Genomic DNA, 22,318 nt, shown 5'->3' on the forward strand with positions numbered 1-22,318 from the left:
GATATTCTGTGCAGTTCAACAATTTTTTTTCAAAATCTTTCATGGGATGTGGGTATCCATGACTAGGCCATCAATTGTTGCCCCATCCCTAATTGCCCACAAACTGAGTGGCTTGCTCACCCATTCAAAGGGCTGTTAAAAGCTTACCATATTTGTGTGTCTATGGAGTCGTATGTAAACCAGACCAGGTAAGAATGGCAGATTTCCTTCCCTAAGGGTATTAATGAACCAGATAAGTTTTGCTGACTGCATGGTTACCATTACAGTAGGTTTCAATTCCATATTTTGTTGAAATCAGTTTTCACCATCTGCTGTGGTGAGAATCAAATCCATGTCCATAGAACATTAGCCTGAGATTCTGAATTACTAGTCCACTGACATTGCCACTAAACCACCACCTACTCTAATATGCAATTAAAGATACTGTCCAGTGAAGATATTACCATTGATGTTAGAATAACTGTAGAACTTAGGCACCTTGATGGCAGAACAAATTAAAACAATGGCAACTCCATCAGTTAGATCAGATGTCCCAGTTTGTAGGTTGTCAATTATTCTCACCTGAGCTACTATAAAGAGAGCTGTAGTATATCAGTCTTTGGGTTGACTGTTGTGATGCAATGGTAGTCATGTTACCATTGAGCCAAGATGTTTGGGTTCAAATTCCACCTGCTCCAGACACATGTAACAACATCTCTGAACAAGTTGAATTTAAAAAAAATCTGTAAGTCTCTGGTTGTATTATTTGTGATCAGTGGTAATGCTCCTATGTTTGAGCCAGGCGGTCTGGGTTCAAGTCTTACTTGCTCAAGAATTGTGCCAAAGTTGTGGGCAGGTTGGGTATTCTTCTAAAAAAAACCTACAAATTTTTTTAGAGTATTGTGTATAGTTCTGGGCACTACACTTTAAAGTATATCAACATTGGGAGATGGTGTTGTACAGATTCACCAGAATAGTACAGGCTCTAAATGGGTTAAAGTATGAGACCAAGTTGTCCAAATTTGGTTTGAATTTCCTTACATGTAAAAATTATGTGGCAACCATGGAGATGTTTAAGATGATCAGAAGAGTTGACGGGGAGGTATTATTTCTTCTGGTAGAGGTGTGTATAGAACAAGGGAGTGGAGCTTTAAACTTAGACCGATCAGAGCTAATTTGAGGAAGCATTTCTTCCTCATAGCCCCTTGAGCCTACTTTCCTATTCAGTAAGGTCATTGCTGATCTGATTATTCCAGGTACCCTCCTACCCTGTTAACCTTTCACCTCTTGCTTAACAAAAGTCTATCTACCTCTGTCTTTAAAAAATCATAGACTCTGCTTCCATGGCTTTTCGAAGAGTGCACCAAAGATTCATGACTCTCTGTGATTTAAAAAAAATCTGATTCTATCTCAAATGGGCAACTCCTTATTTTTAAATAAACTTCCCTAGATTCTCCCACAAGAGGAAGCACCCATTCCACATGCACCCTGATAAGGTCCCTCAGGATCTTCAGTGTTTGAATCAAGTTGCCCCTTATTGTTGTAATCTCCAGCAGATATAAGCCTAGCTTGTCTAACACTTCCGCATGAGACATCTTTCCCATTCCAGGTATTAGTGGTGCCAGTTAAAAGTGTTATATAATGAAGGCTGGTTGGGTGGTCACAGCTCTGGCCTAGTGCATCTCACACTTGCCTCAGTCAGCAGGTTGGCCTCCAGTTCCACTCAAGATTCTTGAGGGCAGAGTCTAGGCTGTCACCTCACTGCAGAGCTGTCATAGATAGCATTTTTCAGATGTTTAATCTGATCCAGATGTTTAAGGTGGATGTAACGGACTCTGTGACACTGTTTTGAAAAAAGAATAGGGATGTTCTGGCTAACGTGTGCCTCCCAAACCACACCCAGAAAGAAATTATAAATTTATTATTGTATTGCTGTCTCTAATCAGCTTTAAAGCAGGAAATACAACAGGAAAAGAGATCCAAGAGGCACCAGTAAGTGTATAGATACAATCATTTGTATAGCATTAAGGATTGTGTTGCTAAGTGGAATGATTACACTTCTCCCTTTGAGCTTAAGTGCTCTCGGCTTATTAATGGCATAATCATAATCAGTCTCCAGTGTTGAAATACCAGAGTATAAGATCACAGCTCCTCCTGAATGCTTTGAGTGGCGCCATTAAATGTTAATCTTTTATTAATTTTGTAGCATAGCATTACTATTACTTGTGTTTTCAGTGCTTAAGCTGGAGAAAGCTTGACAGACCTATTCCAGGTCATTACTGGAACATAACAATATGCACAGAACTCCAGTTAGTTTCTCCCAAAGGGTTCTTCTAATCTCCTTTATATTTTGCATGTTCTGTCTGTGTAGAGTAATTGTACAATGTCAGACTTAATGTTAACAGCTTTTCTTTCTCCCTGGTTTGCCATTATCCATCCCTCTGTCTGTTGAACTGTCTTTCTGTCACTCTGGGCTCCATCTCCACCTATTGTTTATTCCTTTATGACCCCAATACTCCCCATATTCAGCATAAGACCAGGGGTCCCCCTCAATTAACTTGAGGGAACAACACACTGCTACGACCAAAGACTTCCTAGCTACGACTAGTTCAGATGAATGGTTACTGGGCCGAAACATTGACCCCATTTTCTCTCCCAGACCTGTTGAGTTTCTCCAGCAATTTGATTTTTTTTGTGTCAGAATTGCAATTCAAGTTCCTTCCACACATCTTTTCCCTTTATATCCAGCAGGTGCTAACTCATTTAGAATAAGTTTTGCGTAAATTAATGGCTGACAGTAACAGTCCCATCTAGTTTAACAGTGAGCAGTCATCTCCCAGATTTACATAGAATCATACTCAAATTGAATCTTGCACTTTATTTGTTTAAACCATGTAAAATAATGGTATTTTATAATATGATCGTCATTAAGTCATAGAGGCATACAGCATGGAAGCAGACTCTTCAGTCCAATCATGTTCCTAAACTAAACTGAACTAGTCCCACCTGCCTGCTCTTGGCCTATATCCCTCCAAACCTTTCCTATTCATAAACTTATCCAAATGTCTTTTAAATGTTATTTCAGAATTCTCTTAGCATTCCATATAAAGCTTGAGACCTCATATTACAGCAATAACAAACCTTCTACAAATGTGAACAAAACAAATTATTGTCTGCCATATGTTCAAATGGGGGGGGGGGGGGGGGGCAAGGGGACAATCATTAACCTGCATAATGAATTGCTGTCCAGGATCATTTGGCCAAGAGGGTTTAGACAGGTGGTTGATGGGCCCAAAAGGAGGTTTATCAATTGGGGTAGGAGGGAGGAGAGAGAGAGAGAGAGAGAGAGAGAGAGAGAGACTGGAGTGGGGTTAGAGTGGAATCCGGGGATCACCATTTTCTTGGGAAAAGACCAGGGGTTCCCCTCAATTAGCTTCAGGGAACAACACAGATTGTTACGATCAAAGACTGCACAGCATCAGAGATGAACACTCCCTGTGTTCCTGCACTCGACAGAATTCAGGATTGATGAAGTGTTCTCATTTGTCAAGGTCAGATACTTACTTTATCTGATGAACTAATGTATCGTATGGAAACTGATGCTTCTTAACACACTTAATAATCTATCAGAGAATTGCTATACGTGGTGGACTTCCCATATTAGGTAATCATGCTCATGAGCCCTCCCACAATGGGCAGCACAGTGGCTCAATGGTTATCACTGCTGCTTCACTGTGCCAGGGACCTGGGTTCGATTCCAGTATCAGGCGACTGTCTGTGTAGAATTTGCACATTCTCCTCGTGTCTGTGTGAGTTTCTGCTGGGACCTCCGGTTTCTTACCGCAGTCTAAAGATGTGCAAGTTAAGTGGATTGGCCGTGCTAAATTGCCCATAGTGTGCAGGGATCTGTAGGTTAGGTGCATTAGCCATGGAAAATGCAGAGTTACAGGGATAGGGTAGAGGGATAGGTCTGGCTGGGATGCTCTTTGGGAGGTCGGTGTAAACTTGTTGGAATGGCCTGTTTCCACACTGGGATTTTATGAAAATCAACATCCTGGGACTACTGGTTATTGGACCTTGATGTACTTGCACTCTCCCAGTCTCTGCTCAAGCATAAGGTCAACAATGGTGATGTTCATTTTTTATTACAATGTGCAGTACAATTTGCCACTGAAACAGTCTGTCTACACACAACTGGACCAAGACAGCACTCAGGCTTGGCCTGATAGGTGATGAGTGACACTCATGCAATCATAAGTTCCATATATAACTGTGAGGAGAATGACCAGATATTCTCCTTTCTGGTAATATTTATTGAGGGATACATGTTGGTCAGGCCACATGGAGAACTCTACATCCTCCCTCTTATAAATCTTTTGTCTTCTCAAGAGGAAAAGAAGGACCTTCATCTAATGTTTCATGCAACACTCTGAAGGGTAGGTTTCTGGCACCTTCTCACTTAGAGTGCTACTGGGTGGAAACAGGCCCTTTGTCCTGACTCATTGAAGGAGAACTGATGCCACTGAGTCAAAATTGGCGACTTGAGTATAACAACTATATCTTGTTATAGATCCTGTTGTCATAAGCAGCAATTATTGTGAGGATGATTTTAAATGAGCTGTTGATCAATTGTCCTCAGTTTTGTACATCAGAAGAGCATCAAGAAATGGATTGTCTTGGATAATGTCAAGCATTAATTTCAGAGATAAGTTAAATTTCTCAATGTATCTGAAACCCAAATGTTGTTTTTTCTACACCACTTTCTACTGCTGTCCTTCCATTATATCCAGAAACAGTAAAGAGTAGTTTTGTGCACTGAATTGCCTACCATCAACATTCAAGAGTTTACCATTGACCAGAAACTGAACCATATAAACCCTGTAGCTATAAGAGCAGGTCTGAGTCTAGAAATCCTGCAGTGAGTAACTCACTCCCTAACTTCCAGAAACGTCTAAAAACTGAAAAAAACGGCGGTTGCTGTAAATCTGAAACGAAAATACAAACTGCTGGGAAAACTCAGCAGGTCGAGCAGCATCTGTGGAAAGAAATCCGAGTTAATGTTTCAGGTTGAGTTCTGGGGAAGAGTCACTTGACCCGAAATGTTAAGTCTGATTCCTGCCTGCAGGTACTACCAGACTTGCTGAAATTTTCCAACAATATCTATCTTTGTTCCCGAATAATCTACCAGGTGCAAGTCAGGAGTATGATAGAATACTCCCCTCTTGGCTGGATGGCTAGAGCTCCGATAACACTCAAGAATCTTGACAACATCTAGGATAAAGCAGGTCACTTGATTAACACCACATTCACTCTCTCCACCACCAACACTCAATAGCAACAGTGTGTACTATTTACAAGATTCACTGCAGAAATTCTCCAAATGCTCTTTAGACAGCACCTTCCAAATCCACGACTACTTCCACTTAGAAGGAAAAGATACATTTAATTTGAATGATTTATTCTCACTTTATTTACAGTGAAAAGTGTAACATTTCGTTGTGCTCTGACACCATTTTGACTTAAGGAAGATATTTAGGGCGGCACGGTGGCTCAGTGGTTAGCAGTGCTGCACCACAGCGCCTGGGACCTGGGTTCGATTCCAGCCTCAGGCGATTGTTTGTGTGGAGTTTGCACATTCTCCCTGTGTCTGCATGCGTTTCATCTGGGTGCTCTGGTTTCCTCCCACAGTCCAAAGATGTGCAGTTAGGTGAACTGGCTAAATTGCTCATAGTGTCCAGGGATGTGTCAGTTAGATACATTAGGGGAAATGTAAAAGTATTAGGGTAGGGGAATGGGGCTGGGTGGGACGGTCTTTGGAGGGTTGGTCTAGACGTGTTGGGCCAAATGGCTTGTTTCCACACTATAGGGATATTAAGATATAAGACTGAAATCATGATATCGGAGATATAGTAAAAACAGAGTCACCTTCCTCCTTCCTTGTGTTCTGTTTGCAATGGACTCTGGGTCCACTAACACCCCTGCATCACAGTCCATTCCAGGAATACCAATTCTAGTCTGTTGGAACTGAAGCCCAATATCTCTGATTGTGACGCCAACCAAATATGCCACCTTTTACGCCAATATTATAGAATCCCTACAGTGTGGAAAAGGGCATTTGGCCCAACAAGTCCACACCGACCCTCTGAAGAGTATTCTATCCTACCCAGACCCATCCCCTACCTTATTACTTTTACATTTCCCCGACTAATGCACCTAACTGGCACATCCCTTGACACAATGGGCAATGTAATATGGCAATTCATCTAATCTGCACATCTTTGGAATGTCACTGTGTTGCCTATTCTGCCACTGTTTTGCCGCCACTAGCGTCAGACCCAACCGACATCAAAGTCACCGATCCTCAGGCACCATCGTAAATAACTGGGCCTACCTTGCTGACGCCTCCGTCAATGTGGCAGCCACCAATGCCCATACCAGGTCCTGCACATGTCCCTCTGCCAGCTCCTCTGCCGCCACTTTACTGGCATCCTCTGCCACGACTCTGCGCTGAGCTCAGTCACAACTGTCGATGCCATGGTTGCAACTGGGCTCTTCATGAGAGGTGAGTGCAATAAAAGGGGAAGAGAATAAAAGAGAAATGCAACAAAAAGAAAAGTGGACAGATTGAGTGAATGAGTCCTGGGCACAGGACCTCTGCTCTGATGCAATCTTACTGGAACACCATCACCTGCAAGTTCCTCTCCAAGCCACTCACCATTCTGACTTGGAAATATATCATCATTCCTTCACTGTTGCTAGGTCAAAATCCTGAAAACACACCCTCCCTGTGTTCTCTCTACACCAAGTGGTCACAGCAGTTCAAGAAGGCAGCTCACCACCACTTCCTTAAGGTAACTAGGAATGGGCAATAAATGCTTGCCTAGCGAACGATGCTCATATCTCATGAATGAATGAAAAAAAATTCTCAGTTGAGCTTTGGCATCATGTGTGGAAAGCTATGGTCTGTACAACTACCCGTTTCAGAAGTCTCCCGGCGCAGTGGCTCAGTGGTTAGCCCTGCTGCCTCGCAGTGCCAGGGACCCAGGTTTGATTCCACCCTTGTCGGGTGACTGTCTACGCAGTGTTTGCACATTCTCCCCGTGTCTGCGTGGGTTTCCTCCCACAGTTGAAAGATGTGCAGGTTTGATGGATTGGCCATGCTAAATGCAGGGTTATGAGAATAGGGTAGGGTAGGGTGGATGGGTGGGTGGGTCTGGGAGTGATGTTGTTGGAGGGTCAGTGCAGACTTGATAGGCCAACTGGCCTGTTTCCGCACAGTAGAGATTCTATGATTCGACTGTATTTGAGATTGATCATATCAGCTTTAGAACCAAAGAAAATGTATGGTGCAGGAAGCCCATTGTGTCTGCACCAGCGGTGAGTAAGACAGCCGTTTCTAATCCCACCTCCCAGCAACTGGTCTGGAACATTGCAGACTTCAGCTGCAGCTCCATGTTCCTTTGAAATGAATTGAAAGATTCTGCATCAACCAAGCAACCAATTCTGGATACCCGCCATCTTCATGTCTCCTCCATTCCTTCCACCAATCACCCTAAACCTGCGCCCCTGGTAATTAACCACTCATACTCTCATTCACATCTTTGTCTTTAAATATCTCCACACCCCTGTCCTCTCCTAATGCAATAACCTCAGCGGTAGTGCATCTATCTCTGAGGCTGAGGACCTGGGTTCAAGTCCCACGTGCCCTGGTAGTGTGTCTAAACATGTTTGTGCAGGTTAATTAGAAAATATCGAGAGAAGAAGATGGAGGCCCTTCGGGGTGCAGTGGTTGTGTTCCCCCCACCTCAGAGGCAGGAGGCTTGGGTTCTAACCCATCAGCTCCAAAAGTGTATGATGTCATCTCTGAACAGGTTGATAAGAAAATATTTTGTAAAAAGCCTCCTCCATCTCACCCTCTTCCCTCTGAGCTCTTCCATCCTCCCTTTCCAACCTTTTGTCCGTCAACTCTTTTGTTGAAGGCTGTACTTTCATCTAATTCAGCTTACCTTCTGGAATTCCCTACTCTTAAACCCTGTCAGCTTCTGTGACACTCTCTCCACCCTGATGACTCTCTTTTAAAAGCCACATTTTCAAATAAACCTTGCCACTACTCTCACAGGATCACTCCATTCTCAGTTTATGTGTCTGTTTCAAGAGTCTTGGAATATTCTCTGTGCCAGAAGAACTACGTAAGTGGAGATGAACTCCTGAAATCAGGAACTACAGTTATCTGTGAGTTAATCCTTGCTTTATGAACCTTGAGGCCTGGTATGGTCTGGTGCCAGAGGAGCCCAATCCAGACTGGAGGCTAGGTGCTAGTGTGGACTGGGTTGGAAGATCATTGTTTCTGAACTTTTACTTCTGCAACACTCCACTTTTATTTCTCTGTTTTTCTATGTAGTGACACCGTGGTTCAGTGGTTAGCACTGCTGCCTCACAGCGCCAAGGACCCAGGTTTGAGTCCCACCTTGGGTGACTGTGTCGAGTTTGCACATTCTCCCCGTGTCTGCATGGGTTTCTTCTGGGTGCTCTGGTTTCCTCCCAGAATCCAAAGATGTGTAGGTTAGGTGAATTGGACATGCTAAATTGCCCGTTGTGTTAGGTGGGTTAGTCAGGGGTAAAATGTAGGGGATTGGGTCTAAGTGGGTTACTGTTCAGAGGGTCGGTGTGGACTTATTGGGCTGAAAGGCCTGTTTCCATACTGTAGGGAATTTAATCTAAACTAAGACCTTGTAACTGAAGAAGCTATATCTGGGTATCTTTGTACCTGTGATGGAGCTATAAGTGGTGACTTATAAACATGCCGATAAAGCTCATTCCATTCCATTCTAATCATAAATCATTAAGAATAGAAAGCGTCAGTTTTGATTCCTGCACTAATGAGCTAACTAATGGGACAGCATTTGTGGGAGTAGAATTTGGATTGTGCATAGCATAGACTAGTTGGCATGAATGCCAATAACCAAAGCCTCTCACCAACTAGAGAAAGAACACCTTATCTTCCACCTTGGGACCCTTCAACCACAACAGCATCAACATCAACTTCACTAGTTTCCAAATCTCCCCTCCTCCTGCCACCTCAGCCCAGATCCAACCCCACCAACTCACCACCGCCCTCTTGCCCTGTTTTACCTGTCCATCTTCCTTCCCACCTATCCACTCCACCCTCCCATCTGACAACCCCACCCTCCTGACCCACCTATAACAATTACCCCCACCTGCATCCATCTATGGCCTTCCCAGCAACCAGTCCCACTCCAGACTCCTATTTATCCCTCAGTTGCCCTTACCCCTCCACATTTATGATGAAGGGCTTATGCCTGAAATGTCGACTCTCCTGCTCCTCGGATGCTGCCTGACCTGCTGTGCTTTTCTAGCACTACACTACCGACTCTAACTCTCCAGATCTGCAGTCCTCACTTTCTCCTTGAATGCTGAATTATTTGCAGAATGTAATGTGTACCTATAACTGCAGGAGAAAATTCAGTTGAAATTCCAAGTTGTTAATTCAGGCTGAAAAGTGTAGATAGCAATTAAAAATAGGACTAGACTTGACTGTGATGCTCTTGCTGTCAAATAGTCTGGTGCTTTCCCATCAACTATGAACTGAAAAATGGCTACTTGGGGGCGAGGGGCTGGAGATATTTGTCAATATATTGAGGAAGGAGACTGGAAAAACACAGGAAAAGAATTGACACAATTGCTGTAATCAATCAAAAAGATTTTTTTTATTTAAAAGAGATTCAATAATATTCTCCACAATTGCTCATTGCAATATAAATTCCTTTTTTTCTTACAGAATTGAGACCTTATAAATGAAGCATTTCAGTTACAAATGCAGGGCTGGGTGTACTGCATATAGTTCACATGCAGGTGCAGGTATCAGGTCACATCACTGTCCCCACAATTAAACCCTCTAACCTTAAATTAAATCACCTTGATAATGGCTCTTATCTGGCAATCAGAGAACAATGCAGCTGGGAACAGTCATTGTATGTTTTTTCTCCAGCCTGTGTTTAAATGCACTGTTGTTTCCTCTTCTCTATTGGGTCAGTGTTGTACTTAGAGGATTACCGAGCTCAGTATTCTTTGAATGAGATATTCACTCTGCTTGTTCTCGCCTATCAATGTAAGCTTCCTTTTAAGGGTACAGTATCATTTTCATCAGGCAACCTCTCAGCTTTTTCTCAATTCAAGAATAGAGCTACCTCATTTAGAATGTTGTTGAACAATAAAGTCCCATTTTAAATTATTTTTCAAATATAATCTTCGATAATTCAAGTTTATTTTAATGAATGTATTGTTTTTCCCAATGTTACTCTATTTTCTGACACTTTTGGCTTTTGATGCAAAGGTCACTGGCAGCCCTGTTCATGTGTGATCACCTCATGTACCCTGCCGCTGGATCATAGGTATTGGTGAGCTGTTTGACCTTGGAAGGCATCACACACAAGGTGAAACCAACTCTCAACCCACAGACACGTGTGTGCTTTAAAGATGTCACCAATTAGAATCCTGGCTCAGTTTCCCCCTCACTAGTCTGGCTGTACCAAGCTCAATTCAACTGTAATCAGTTAACTCAAACTAGCTTGGGATATCAAGCCTCTCTGTCCCCTCCAGTTTACTGAGTGATCCACTCACTAATAAGATTCAAACTTAATTGGGTTTATGACAAGATGCAAACATCTGGCTTCTATAGGATACAGACTTTGGTTAGCCTTGGTCTAAAACCAATGAGCCTTGCCTTTGAAAGAAAATGTTTTTTGTGTAAGAGAGCTCTTCCCACAGAACTTCAACTACAAAGAACTCTGATTAATTTTTCACCAGCTTATATAAATCCTTTTCAGCACAGATAACTTTGCAGGAGGGGCCCCAAACTGCCATTGGAAATGGCTCAAAGGTAATGTGAAAGATTTAAAAGGACTCTGAGGGGCAACGTTTTCACGCAGAGGGTGGTGTGTGTGTGTGTGTGTGTGTGTGTGTGTGTGTGTGTGTGTGTGGAACGAGCTGCCAAAGGTGATGGTGGAGGCCGGTGCAATTACAACATTTAAAAGGCATGGGGATGGTTTCATGAATCGGAAGGATTTGGAGGGATATGGGCCAAATGCTGGCAAATGGGACTGTATCAGTTTAGGGTATCTAATTGGTACAAATGAGTTGGACTGAAGGATCTGTTTCCACACTGTATAACTTCATGACTCTATGATCCAGTGCAACAGCATTGTTTCTAACAGATTTTTATCTTTTAACAGCAAGAGAACAGGTTCCTATAATGTTCTTTTCTGCTCTGGCCATCCAGTCAGGAAGTGTTTTAATTTGGTGATGCATGACCTTTGCATCCTAAGGGTTGCTGGACAAGTGGGCAGACTGAGAGCCAGAGTCGATTCTGTTCTGAAGGTGTAGAGGTGCATTGTACCTTTAAGAGAGTTTAAAAACTAGCAAGGACTGACAAAAGCACAGAGAGTCCTGAACAAAGTAATAATGTAACACTTGGGAAACAAATAGCTGTAGCTGAGTTGCTATGAAACAAAAACAAATTCAAATTTGGCCAGTCAGTTTAGATTATGCCCCAAGATAGCAAAATCCAATCAAATTTGAATTTACCATTTTGATAATATTAAAACCAATGAAACAATTTAATGTTTTGGGGTATAAAACCAGATATCTTGAACAGTTAGAAGGAGAACTGCCAAGGACATCCACAAAAATAGACTGCTAGTTGAAGAGCTCTCTGAAAAATACCTGTCTATAAGATGTTTGAGCAGCAGAACATCGAAATTGACCAAGAGAAAATCTGCAGAGAAAAATCTACAAAGGAGAATTGATGAAGCTGACTGATTTTTAAAATCTCTATCAGGGCTTTTTTTTATTGGATTAGTATTGTAGAGTGGGAGGTAAAAGATAGCTTTGAGAGAAAGGAGTTGTAAATAGTTGTTGGTTTTAACATTCTCTGTTGGACTTAAAGAATAAAACTGTTAATTTTTACCTTAAATAGTGACCTCTGGGATAGTTCTTTGCCTCTCGAATTTTACCAGATTACGGTGTGCGGTGAACTTTTTCTCTGTAGCTGGTTTAAGTTAGCAGAGGGGTTTACCCTGTGTCATAACAATTTATCTTCATTAGCCACTTACTGCTCTACTGGTGCAGAGGCAGAATCAGGGCTTAAAGTCTGATGATGTCTGTAACAACCTTGATAACTAATAATGCCATTGCATCACAGGCCAAGGTAGTAAACCAGGGAAGGATTGGTCTTTTATTAAAAAGACTTTGCTTCTGAAATTTTCTACATCTCCAGTCACCAGCTCACAGTTTAGCACCCTGTAAAATGAGCAAGTGAGAAATCAGACTGGAAAATACAGACACAGCTTTGGAGATCAGTTTCCACTGTTTGAGGGTTACTGACAGCCCACACACAAGAACTGGACTGTTAAATCTAAAGGCAGATGGGGAGCAAACCCCAAACTGGTGTGAAGAAAATGCAAAGAAAATTGAATTGAACTTTTGTTTAATAGGGAAACATCAGGACTCTGGACTCTTACAAATTAACTTTTTAATCAGCCTAATTTTTTGATTATATTTTCACACTACTGTGATCAGAGAGTTAAAGTATTGTGAATCAGTATTTAAATGACAAGTAGTTATGAACAGAATTACTTCGAGGGTGGGATCCAGAGCTCTGGACAATAAATCATCTTCTGGGACAACTATTTTTGCTCAGGTACCTACAGAGACCCCGATGAACTACTCATTGAACCTCATTAAAATCAAGTCAAATCAAATCAAAAGACAGCAAGGTATGCTGAAGGATAGCTCCTTCAAGTGGTTTTACAAAGAATGTTCTCAACCATCAAAAAGTATTTCTCTTAAAACACAAAAAATAGTTTATTATTGGGCTAGCCTAAGTCCCAGACCTGCTCACTGCTGGTACTGACATTCAAACAACTTTAAAGAGAGATTTTTACCAATTGGTTCTTGCCCATATTTCATCCCCAACGCCACAATATTTTGGTGTTTCAAGATGAGAAAAACGCACAAATGTTGAAAATCTTAAAGTAAAGCATTCTGCAAGTGTCTGTTTCCTCCAAGAGGAGAAAAGAAAACAATATTTTTCTGGTTATTTTTATGTTTTCTCTATCAGAGGCTGATTGATTATATCTTCATTTCCAACCTTTAACTTCAAACTCACACCATAAGACCATAAGGTACAGCAGCAGAAGTAGGCCATTCAGCCTATTGAGACAACTCTGTCATTCAATGAAATGATGACCAATCTGATAACCCTCAACTCCTCTTTTCTCCAACATCTGGAACAATTCTAAATCTTTAATATTTAAACACCAGGGGTCTGGAATATTACTGTTTGTATTGTTAAACTCAAAGCTCTTTTTGTGAGATGTTCCATGTTAACTATTTTATGGTGATTTTGGAGGTTAATACCCTGTTTTAAAAAAAACAGATGACTACAAGTAGCATAAACTGGTTAAGCATTGCTAATTATCAGAAACAGTAAATGTTCAAAATTTCTTTATGGGATGTGGGGGTTATGGGCCAGGCCAGCATTTATTACTTACCCCCAAAGCCCGTGAGAATATGGTGGTGATCTCCCTACAAATGGACAGTTAAGTGTCAATTGTATACAGTGTAGATGTGCATTTGAAACATGTGGGTCAAATTGAATAAGGGCAACAAGTTTCCTGACAAAAGGGCATTTCATAACAAGTATTAATATTCAGAAATTAGCTGTATTTAAATTTCCCTCCTCCTGCCCCTATGGCATTTGAACTCATTTCTCTAGAGATTCAGTATGGGCCTCTGGATTGCTAATTCAGTGACATTACCACTGTGCCACAATACTTTCAATTGGTAGGTTGAACTATCAGTAACATGACCATTAGGACTCACTGAAGCCAATAGTACGGTCTTCATCTCACTACAAAAACATTCATTGACTCGTGGTCCATTGCTGTCCATTGAGTGCAACTTCTCCCAGCTCATTCTTCCAATTATGTCATGTTCAGCACTTCAAGACAGACATTACAAAGAAAAAGGAAAGACACACATTCAAAATGTAAAAAAGTAATTGTTTGTCATACTGTTTTGCATCTACTCAGCATGTGAGATGGTGCCAATGGCAAAACATTCTTCACTATAACCTGACGTGGGATCCCGTTTCCTGAATTCAACCGATGATGGATCCGTGATTGCCAGGATCAGAAGAACCCCCAATGCCTGAAGCATAGGGAGTGCTGTTCTGGGCACAATGAGGACTAAGACTCTGGCAGTCTGTTCACTGTAGATTCTGTAGGTTCCAGGAATCTGTACTTTTCTTCAAGTGTGATGTCGTTGCCTTGTATCTGGATGACTGGCATTGTTGGATGCACACAGAGATGGTCCTGGTTCTTTTTGTTATAAATGTTAACCCTATGTCCCAGCTCTGGGCTGGCGTTAGTGGACCCAGGTGGACTTGGTAGCTTGAGGTTTACTGGGTCCAGGCCCTTCTGAGTCAGGCACGTATCCTCTGATAAGGTGGACAGGAGTTCCTGCACCACCACCCTTTTGTCCTGGTGCACTCCCGCCTCCTTCTCAGGCCTTTCCAACAGGTAGCTTTCGGACGATGCTTCCCTGGTTGTGCTGCAGTCCGTGGAGGAGCCCAGGGTTTGGCTGCTGATGCTTTGGGCTTGTGTGGTGGTGCTGTCTATAGATCTGGAGGCACTGCCTGAATTATCGCTCACGGAACTGCTCGCCCTCTCAAGCTTTGCCGGCATCTCCACTGTCAAGAGGTCAGACGAGGCATTGTGAAGGGAGCTGGGGAGATGGACATCAATGGCAGCAGTTGTGATAACATGGGAGGTACCTTCTGGAATTCCCATATCTAAGAAAGACAAGCATAGTTATCGCCACAAACAAAATCACTAAGCATTTCAGCTGCAGTAATGAGTTGAGGATATTTCACCTGGTATCAGCCTGAGATTGACTGTGTACAAGCAACTTATGACTCCTGTAAACACCCACTTATAAGAAAGGATTGGAACCATTTGGAGGAGGAAATCCCTCTGTTTTATTTTGTAACTGGCACAGGGCCTTGAAACCCAATTTTCACTCCAAATTTAATATTGGTGTAAAGCAGTTTCAGATTTGCAATGCTCATTTTATTCTTTCACAGAATCCTGGAAAGGCCAACACTTGCTGCCCATTTCTAGAGATCCTTAAGTTGAGTGCCTTTCCAGACCGTTTCAGAGTTGACTGCATTCAGAGTCACGTGTGAGCCAGATTGGGTAAGTATGGCAGATATCCTTCCCTAGGAACAGAATCAAATGGGTTTTTAAAACAACATTCAATGATAGTTTCCAGGCCAGGATCACCAAGACTAGCTTTCAGTTCCAGATTTTACCTGAATCCCTAATCCACCAGTTTCCTAAAGTGGAATTTGAGCACATATTCCCAGAGCATTAACCTGGATTACAAGGTCTAGTAGTATTATTGTTATGCCACCACCTCCATCTTTAGTATATTTCTGGGGTGCAAAAGCACCATCGGAGAAAGCCCTTGCATTTCTCTGGGACCTTATATTAGTCCAAGACCTCTCAACGCGCTTTACAAATCAGTGAAACCCCATTGAAGTCTTGTCTCTGATGTAACGCAGGAAACGTGACAGACAATTTGAGCCTATTGAGTTTTCACGAGCAGGAGAATTCATCTTGTGATCTGCATTGAGGAATAAACTTCCTTTCTTTCAAATTATGCCAAGGGATTCTTCCTGTCCATCTGAGGAAGTAGACAAAGACCATAATATGTAGGAGCAGAAGGAGACCACTCAGCCCATCAAGTCTGCTCTGCTATTCAATGAGATCACGGCTGAACTGATAATCTTCAATTCCACTTTCCTACCTTTTCTCCATGACCCTTGATTCCCTTACTAATTTAAAATCTGTCATGCTCAGTCTTGAATATACTTAACAACCTAGTCTCTTTCTGTGGTAAACAATTTCACAGATTTACTTTTCTCTGAGAGAAGAAAGTTCTCATTTCTGTCCTAGCTGAGTGACTCCTTACTCTGAGATTATGTCCCTCTGTCAAGAGGAAGCAAGCCTGTAAGGAGCTTATATTTTTCAATAAGTTGCCTCTCATTCTTAAACTCCAATGAGTACGGGCACAACCTATTCAACCTCTCCTCATGGGATAAACCCTCCGTGCCTGGGATTAATATCCTCTCGTAAAGATCGCTCCACTGACAATGCAGCTCTCCCTCAATGCTGCCTGGAATTTTTTGAACTCAAGTCTAAAGAAGTGACTTGAATCTGTAACGCTCTGACTCAGAGCTTGGTGCCTGCACCTTAGTCACGTAACACCAGGGCAATTACATGCAGCATTCGACTAAATGATTTTAACATGGAATAATGGATGCTGTGAGTAATTGAAAAAAAAAGTAATCTAATCAAGCAACTCGGATGCTTTATAAATAGAATAATAGATACCTGAAAGTGATTACATAGTGGTAATCCAATCAAGGGATTCAGACATTGTCAGAATCTGTGAGCAGCAGCTCTATAAATGACATTCAAATCCAGAGATTACATTACATCCTTGAAATCAGTCACCTCAGCCCATTGTACACCTTCAAAGGAAGGTGGTTATTTTGGATTACTGTCACTTATAAAAGGGTCAATAGCTGTTCAGGGCCAAGGAGAGATGGAGAGCTGTTAATGACACTATTAGACACATCTTTGATGAAAGGGAGTGCTCTCTGAACAGGTGTTACTGGTGGTGAGAGGCCATGAATTAATGACCAGACATGGAATTTTGATAGTTTGGAGTCGAAAGGCCGAAGAGTCTTTTTTCACATTGGAGTTCAGTCTTCCTCATGTTTCAGATATTAAATATATTTCATGCCAATTGATAAGGAGCTTTCATTCAATTTTTAACCACCACATGTATCTTCAGACAGTTATGAACTAGTGCATGATGGATGCAAAGGCAAAATAATTATGGAATTGATGTGGATTGGCAGAGAATTAATCGTCACTTGACTCTTGAGAAAGCTTTGCCCTTTATTATCGTTATTTTTTTCAGCTGTGACGCTGGTGGTGATGCTCTTTCCTCAGATTGTATACTGGAACTTCCCTCTGGGGATGTCAGTGCACAATACAGGGAGTGTTGGACAGCCTGGTGGTGCCGTCTTTCAGATAACAAATTATACCAAGGCTGTGTCTTCCACTGAAATAACTCCACAGAGGCCAGTATCCTATCACCAAGTCACCCTTCATTTACAGTACATAGACTGACCAGTTAATTCAGAGCCAGTCCCTAGAGTAGTGCCAATTGCTGAGACTCCTGTTTATATCTGTCAGCCAAGGTCCCCAGGTTGACTCAGGTTAACAGCTCCAATCAGGAATCTCATACCCAATGAGATATACCTGGCCTTCATGTCAATTATAACAGCCACCCAGGTAAAATCCTGCAGTGCTGTTTCAGGGAATATCTGCAGGTCACCTGGCCAATACTTATTCTTCAAGCCATGTTATTGAAGCAGATGATCAAATCAAGTTCACATTTCTGTTTTGTGAAAGCTTGCTGTGTGAAAATTGGCTGCTGTGGTTCCCACATTGCACCATAATTGTTAGGAATTTCCTTACCAAATTATTGAGAAACTTATCCTTGTATGATTTCTGTTTGCCCAGTACTGAGGGCAGACTCTCACATTATTGGGACATGGATCATGTATTTAAGTGCAAAGTGCCTAGGCTCAGTTTGGTCACTGTAAGGGTTTGGCACTTGCAATTTTACCCAGAGACAGTGCTGGAAATGAATCATTTGAAATGTGCAGATTCTCTAGTCAGGAGGGTAAACTGCAGCCGATCTGTAGGACCATTTGAGGTTCAATGTGAAGAATCGTACTTTTGTGATAATGGGTCCAGTCACCGCAGTTCCATTAGTGAACCAGATATGTGGATTTATTGTTAATGTAATCCAGACACAACATGAACCTTTCTGGTTCGGTTATCAAAGCACTGACTCCCCTACAGGAGGGTTGACTTGGTCCTGAGGCATTCCACCTTAAATCTTTATACCAATCCTGGCTACCTCATTCCCTACAGACATTGTAATGCCATCATCAGATAGCTTGACAGCACTGAGCTTTGAAGGCACATCATTACAGTCAGCAAAAGCACAATGGGAACAATAAAGTTGTGTAGGTAGATTGGAGGAGTGGATTGATTCCCTCAAGGATGATGAAGGGCTTTTGCCCAAAATGTTGATTTTTCTGCTCCTCAGATGCTGCCTGACCTGCCGTGCTTTTCCAGCATTACACTCTTGTCCCTAAAGAAGGTTGAGAGGCGATGTGATCAAGGTGTTCGAAACTACAAGACATCTGGACACAGTAAGAAGGAGAAATTACTGTAAATTTTATAACTATAGTGAACTGTCACTTTAGGAGTCTGATCGTATGATGTCTTGATGATGTGATTAGGCATTTTGGTCAGGAAACAGCCTAGCATAAACTTGTTGTCTGCAGAGTCAACATCTCTTACTGTGTAACACTTGAAATGTAACAGAAACTGTTTCCATTGACAAAAGTGGTCAAGAACTAGAGAATATGGATTTAACTAAAGACAACATAAAGAAAAACTGTTTTTATGCTGCCAATAGTTGGGATCTGAATTATCCTGCCTGAGAGTATGGTGCAGAGCTGTTCAATTTTGGCTTTCTAAAGGCAATTAAATAAATACTTGAAGGGAAAAGCATTTGCAGAGCCATGTAGTGATTAGAACCAGATGGATCTCATTGACTATGAGATCATTGATTGGGGTTGTTAACCTGGGCCAATCAGGAAACACTGACTGACAGAGATAGACAGGAGGTTTCCCCGTCCAACTCTATTTTGATTGAGTCCCTACCCTCCCCTTCACTGTTTTGATCACACAGCATTGCCCTGTGGTTTGAAGGGCAGTGCTCGTCACTGGCCACTCGGGTGTTTTTCCTGTCTTCCTGGTGGTGGAAATTGAATAAAGATTTGTGCACTTTGTGTCTTTCACTGTGTCTCACACCTGCACACACACACCATGGGTGCTGGGGAATAAAAATAAGCACTACCGCACTTAGGCGGTAGTGTGGGGGTTAAAAAAAAAAAAAAGATAGACAGGAGGTTTCCCCGTCCAACTCTATTTTGATTGAGTCCCTACCCTCCCCTTCACTGTTTTGATCACACAGCATTGCCCTGTGGTTTGAAGGGCAGTGCTTGTCACTGGCCACTTGGGTGTTTTTCATATCTTCCTGGTGGTGGAAATTGAATAAAGATTCGTACACTTTGTGTCTTTTCACTGTGTCTCAAAAAAAAGAAAAAAAAAAACAAAAAAAAACAAAAATATAACCAGGAGAAGCATTGCCCTGTGGTTTGAAGGGCAGTGCTTGTCACTGGCCACTCGGGTGTCTTTCCTATCTTCCTGGTGGTGGAAATTGAATAAAGATTCGTGCACTTTGTGTCTTTCACTGTGTTTCACACCTGCGCACACACACACCATGGGTGCTGGGGAAAAAATAAGCACTACCGCACTTAGGCGGTAGTGTGGGGGTTAAATTAAAAAAAAAAGGATAAACACAGGAACCAAATAAGCACTACCACAGAAAAAAAAAAATATACAGGAGGTTTCCCCGTCCAACTCTATTTTGATTGAGTCCCTACCCTCCCCTTCACTGTTTTGATCACACAGCATTGCCCTGTGGTTTGAAGGGCAGTGCTTGTCACTGGCCACTCGGGTGTCTTTCCTATCTTCCTGGTGGTGGAAATTGAATAAAGATTCGTGCACTTTGTGTCCTTCACTGTGTTTTACACCTGCGCACACACACACCATGGGTGCAGGGGAAAAAAATAAGCACTACCGCACTTAGGCGGTAGTGTGGGGGTTAACAAAAAAAAAAATAAAAAAAAAGATAAAAAAAAAAAATAGACAGGAGGTTTCCCCGTCCAACTCTATTTTGATTGAGTCCCTACCCTCCCCTTCACTGTTTTGATCACACAGCATTGCCCTGTGGTTTGAAGGGCAGTGCTTGTCACTGGCCACTCGGGTGTCTTTCCTATCTTCCTGGTGGTGGAAATTGAATAAAGATTCGTGCACTTTGTGTCTTTTCACTGTGTCTCACACCTGCACACACACACCATGGGTGCTGGGGAATAAAAATAAGCACTACCGCACTTAGGCGGTAGTGTGGGGGTTAAATTAAAAAAAAAAGAAAAAAAAAAAATAGACAGGAGGTTTCCCCGTCCAACTCTATTTTGATTGAGTCCCTACCCTCCCCTTCACTGTTTTGATCACACAGCATTGCCCTTTGATGTGAAGGGCAGTACTTGTCACTGGCCACTCGGGTGTTTTTCCTATCTTCCTGGTGGTGGAAATTGAATAAAGATCTGTGCTCTTTGTGTCTTTCACTGTGTCTCACACCTGCACACACACACACCGTGGGTGCTGGGGAAAGTATAAGCACTACCGCACTTAGGCGGTAGTGTGGGGAAAAAAAAGGAAAAAAAAAAGAAAAAAAAAGAAAGAAAAAAAATAGACAGGAGGTTTCCCCGTCCAACTCTATTTTGATTGAGTCCCTACCCTCCCCTTCACTGTTTTGATCACACAGCATTGCCCTTTGATGTGAAGGGCAGTGCTCGTCACTGGCCACTCGGGTGTTTTCCTATCTCCTAAATTGAATAAAGATTCGTGTACTTTGTAAAAAAAAGAAAAAAAAAATAGACAGGAGGTTAAGGGTGACTTGGTGATGGAATACCGGCCTCTGTGGAGTTACTTCAGTGACGACAGAGGGAAAAAAATGAACAGGAGTGTCAGAGGGTCTGTTCACTCTGCAAGCTGCCTCTGAGAGAGCTGGATCAGTGTGGAGTGAAGGACTCTGCTCTTTTTTTCCACTGTATTAAAGAGGAGAGGAGACTGATTCTGTTGGTGTCTTCCCATTGAGGAGGAAGGGTTTATTTTGAAGTGTTTTGTTCCTTGAAAAAAAAAACCAGGAGATTCTGCCTCTGAGGGAACTGGATCAATGTGAGCAAAGGACTCTGCTCTTGTTTTTAAATAAAAGAAGAAAAAAAGAAAAACAAAAAATAAACAGGTGATTCAGAGAGTTTCCTGAACTCAGGGACTGACTCTGAGTTGGCAGTCCATAGCCAGTGTATTGTGCACATGTAAATAAGAGATGACTTGGTGACAGGATACCGGCCTCTGTGCAGATATTTCAACTTGGCAGTAGTAACAGCTAATTTGCTCTAGAGGAGAGCCACTATGAGCTTGAAGGGCCAAATAGCTGCCTTCTGATGAGGATGGGGATGGATGCACCAGCTATCCAACAAGCCTGTCCCATACCACAATCACCCCAGCATAAAAACTTAACCCCTTTGTAAAGTCCTTCCTATCATGTAACCTTAGAATAATTGAATTACAGCATAGAAGGAGGCCACTCAGCCTATCATCTCAATGCTGGCATTAAACAAGAGCAACTCACTGATCCCTGGCCTTTCACCTGGAGTCCTGCAACTTTTCTTTCTTCAGGCAATGATCCAATTTCCTTTTGAAAGTCTTGTTTGAACCGGGCTCCACCTCACTCTCAGGCTGTGCATTCCTGATCCTAACCACTTGCTGTGTGACAATGAAGAGGTTTCTCTTTGTGTTGCCATTGCTTTTTCTGCCAATCATCTTAAATCCATGCCCTTTTGGTTCTGGATCCTTCCACAATTGGAAATGGTTTCTCCCTACCTGCTCTGTCCAGACCCCTTGTGATGGTGAACACCTCAGTCAAACTTCCTTCATTTTCTCCAGGGAAAACAGTCCTACCTTCTCCAATCTTCATAACTAAAATTCCTCACTCCTGGGACTGTGTCAATGAATCTCTTCTGCACCATCTCTAATACCTGCACACCTTTCCTAATGTGTGGTGTCAAGAACTGGACACAAGTCTTCAGTTGAGATTGAGCCATGCTTTATACAGGCTTATCCTTACGTCATTGATACCGCACTCTTTAACTCAATTTTGCAAACCTAAGATACAGTATGCTTTATTAACTGTCCTATCTGGCTGCCCTGTCACCCTTAGTGATTTGTCCGTATCCTTCTTTAGAACGGCAAGCCTTTTTGGAATGTTGTCAAGATTAGAGTGGTCCTGGAAAAGCACAGCAGGTCAGGCAGCATCCGAGGAGCAGGAAAGTCAACATTTTGGGCAGGAGTCCTTCATCAGGAATGAAGCTGGAAACCTTGGGAGTGGGGGGAGATAAATGGAAGGGGGTGGGGTGGGGAGAAGGTAGTTGAGAGTGCAATTGGTGGTTTAAGGAAGGGATAAAGGTGACAGATTG

General features: G+C 42.3%; 1 protein-coding gene across 2 annotated transcripts in view; it reads right to left on the bottom strand.

Moving 5' to 3' along the window:
• Positions 1 to 9,739: 9,739 nt before the first annotated feature.
• tmem266 (transmembrane protein 266) overlaps positions 9,740 to 22,318 on the bottom strand; it is a 158,407-nt gene continuing 145,828 nt past the window's right edge. For both annotated transcript variants that reach the window (XM_072552960.1, XM_072552959.1), the window contains one exon: positions 9,740 to 14,851. In XM_072552960.1, coding sequence (XP_072409061.1) covers positions 14,247 to 14,851 — 605 coding nt within the window. In that variant the 3' untranslated portion in view covers positions 9,740 to 14,246. The remainder of the gene's footprint in view (positions 14,852 to 22,318) is intronic.

The sequence above is a fragment of the Chiloscyllium punctatum genome, chromosome 33 (genome assembly GCF_047496795.1).
Source record: "Chiloscyllium punctatum isolate Juve2018m chromosome 33, sChiPun1.3, whole genome shotgun sequence".
Lineage (NCBI taxonomy): Eukaryota > Metazoa > Chordata > Chondrichthyes > Orectolobiformes > Hemiscylliidae > Chiloscyllium > Chiloscyllium punctatum.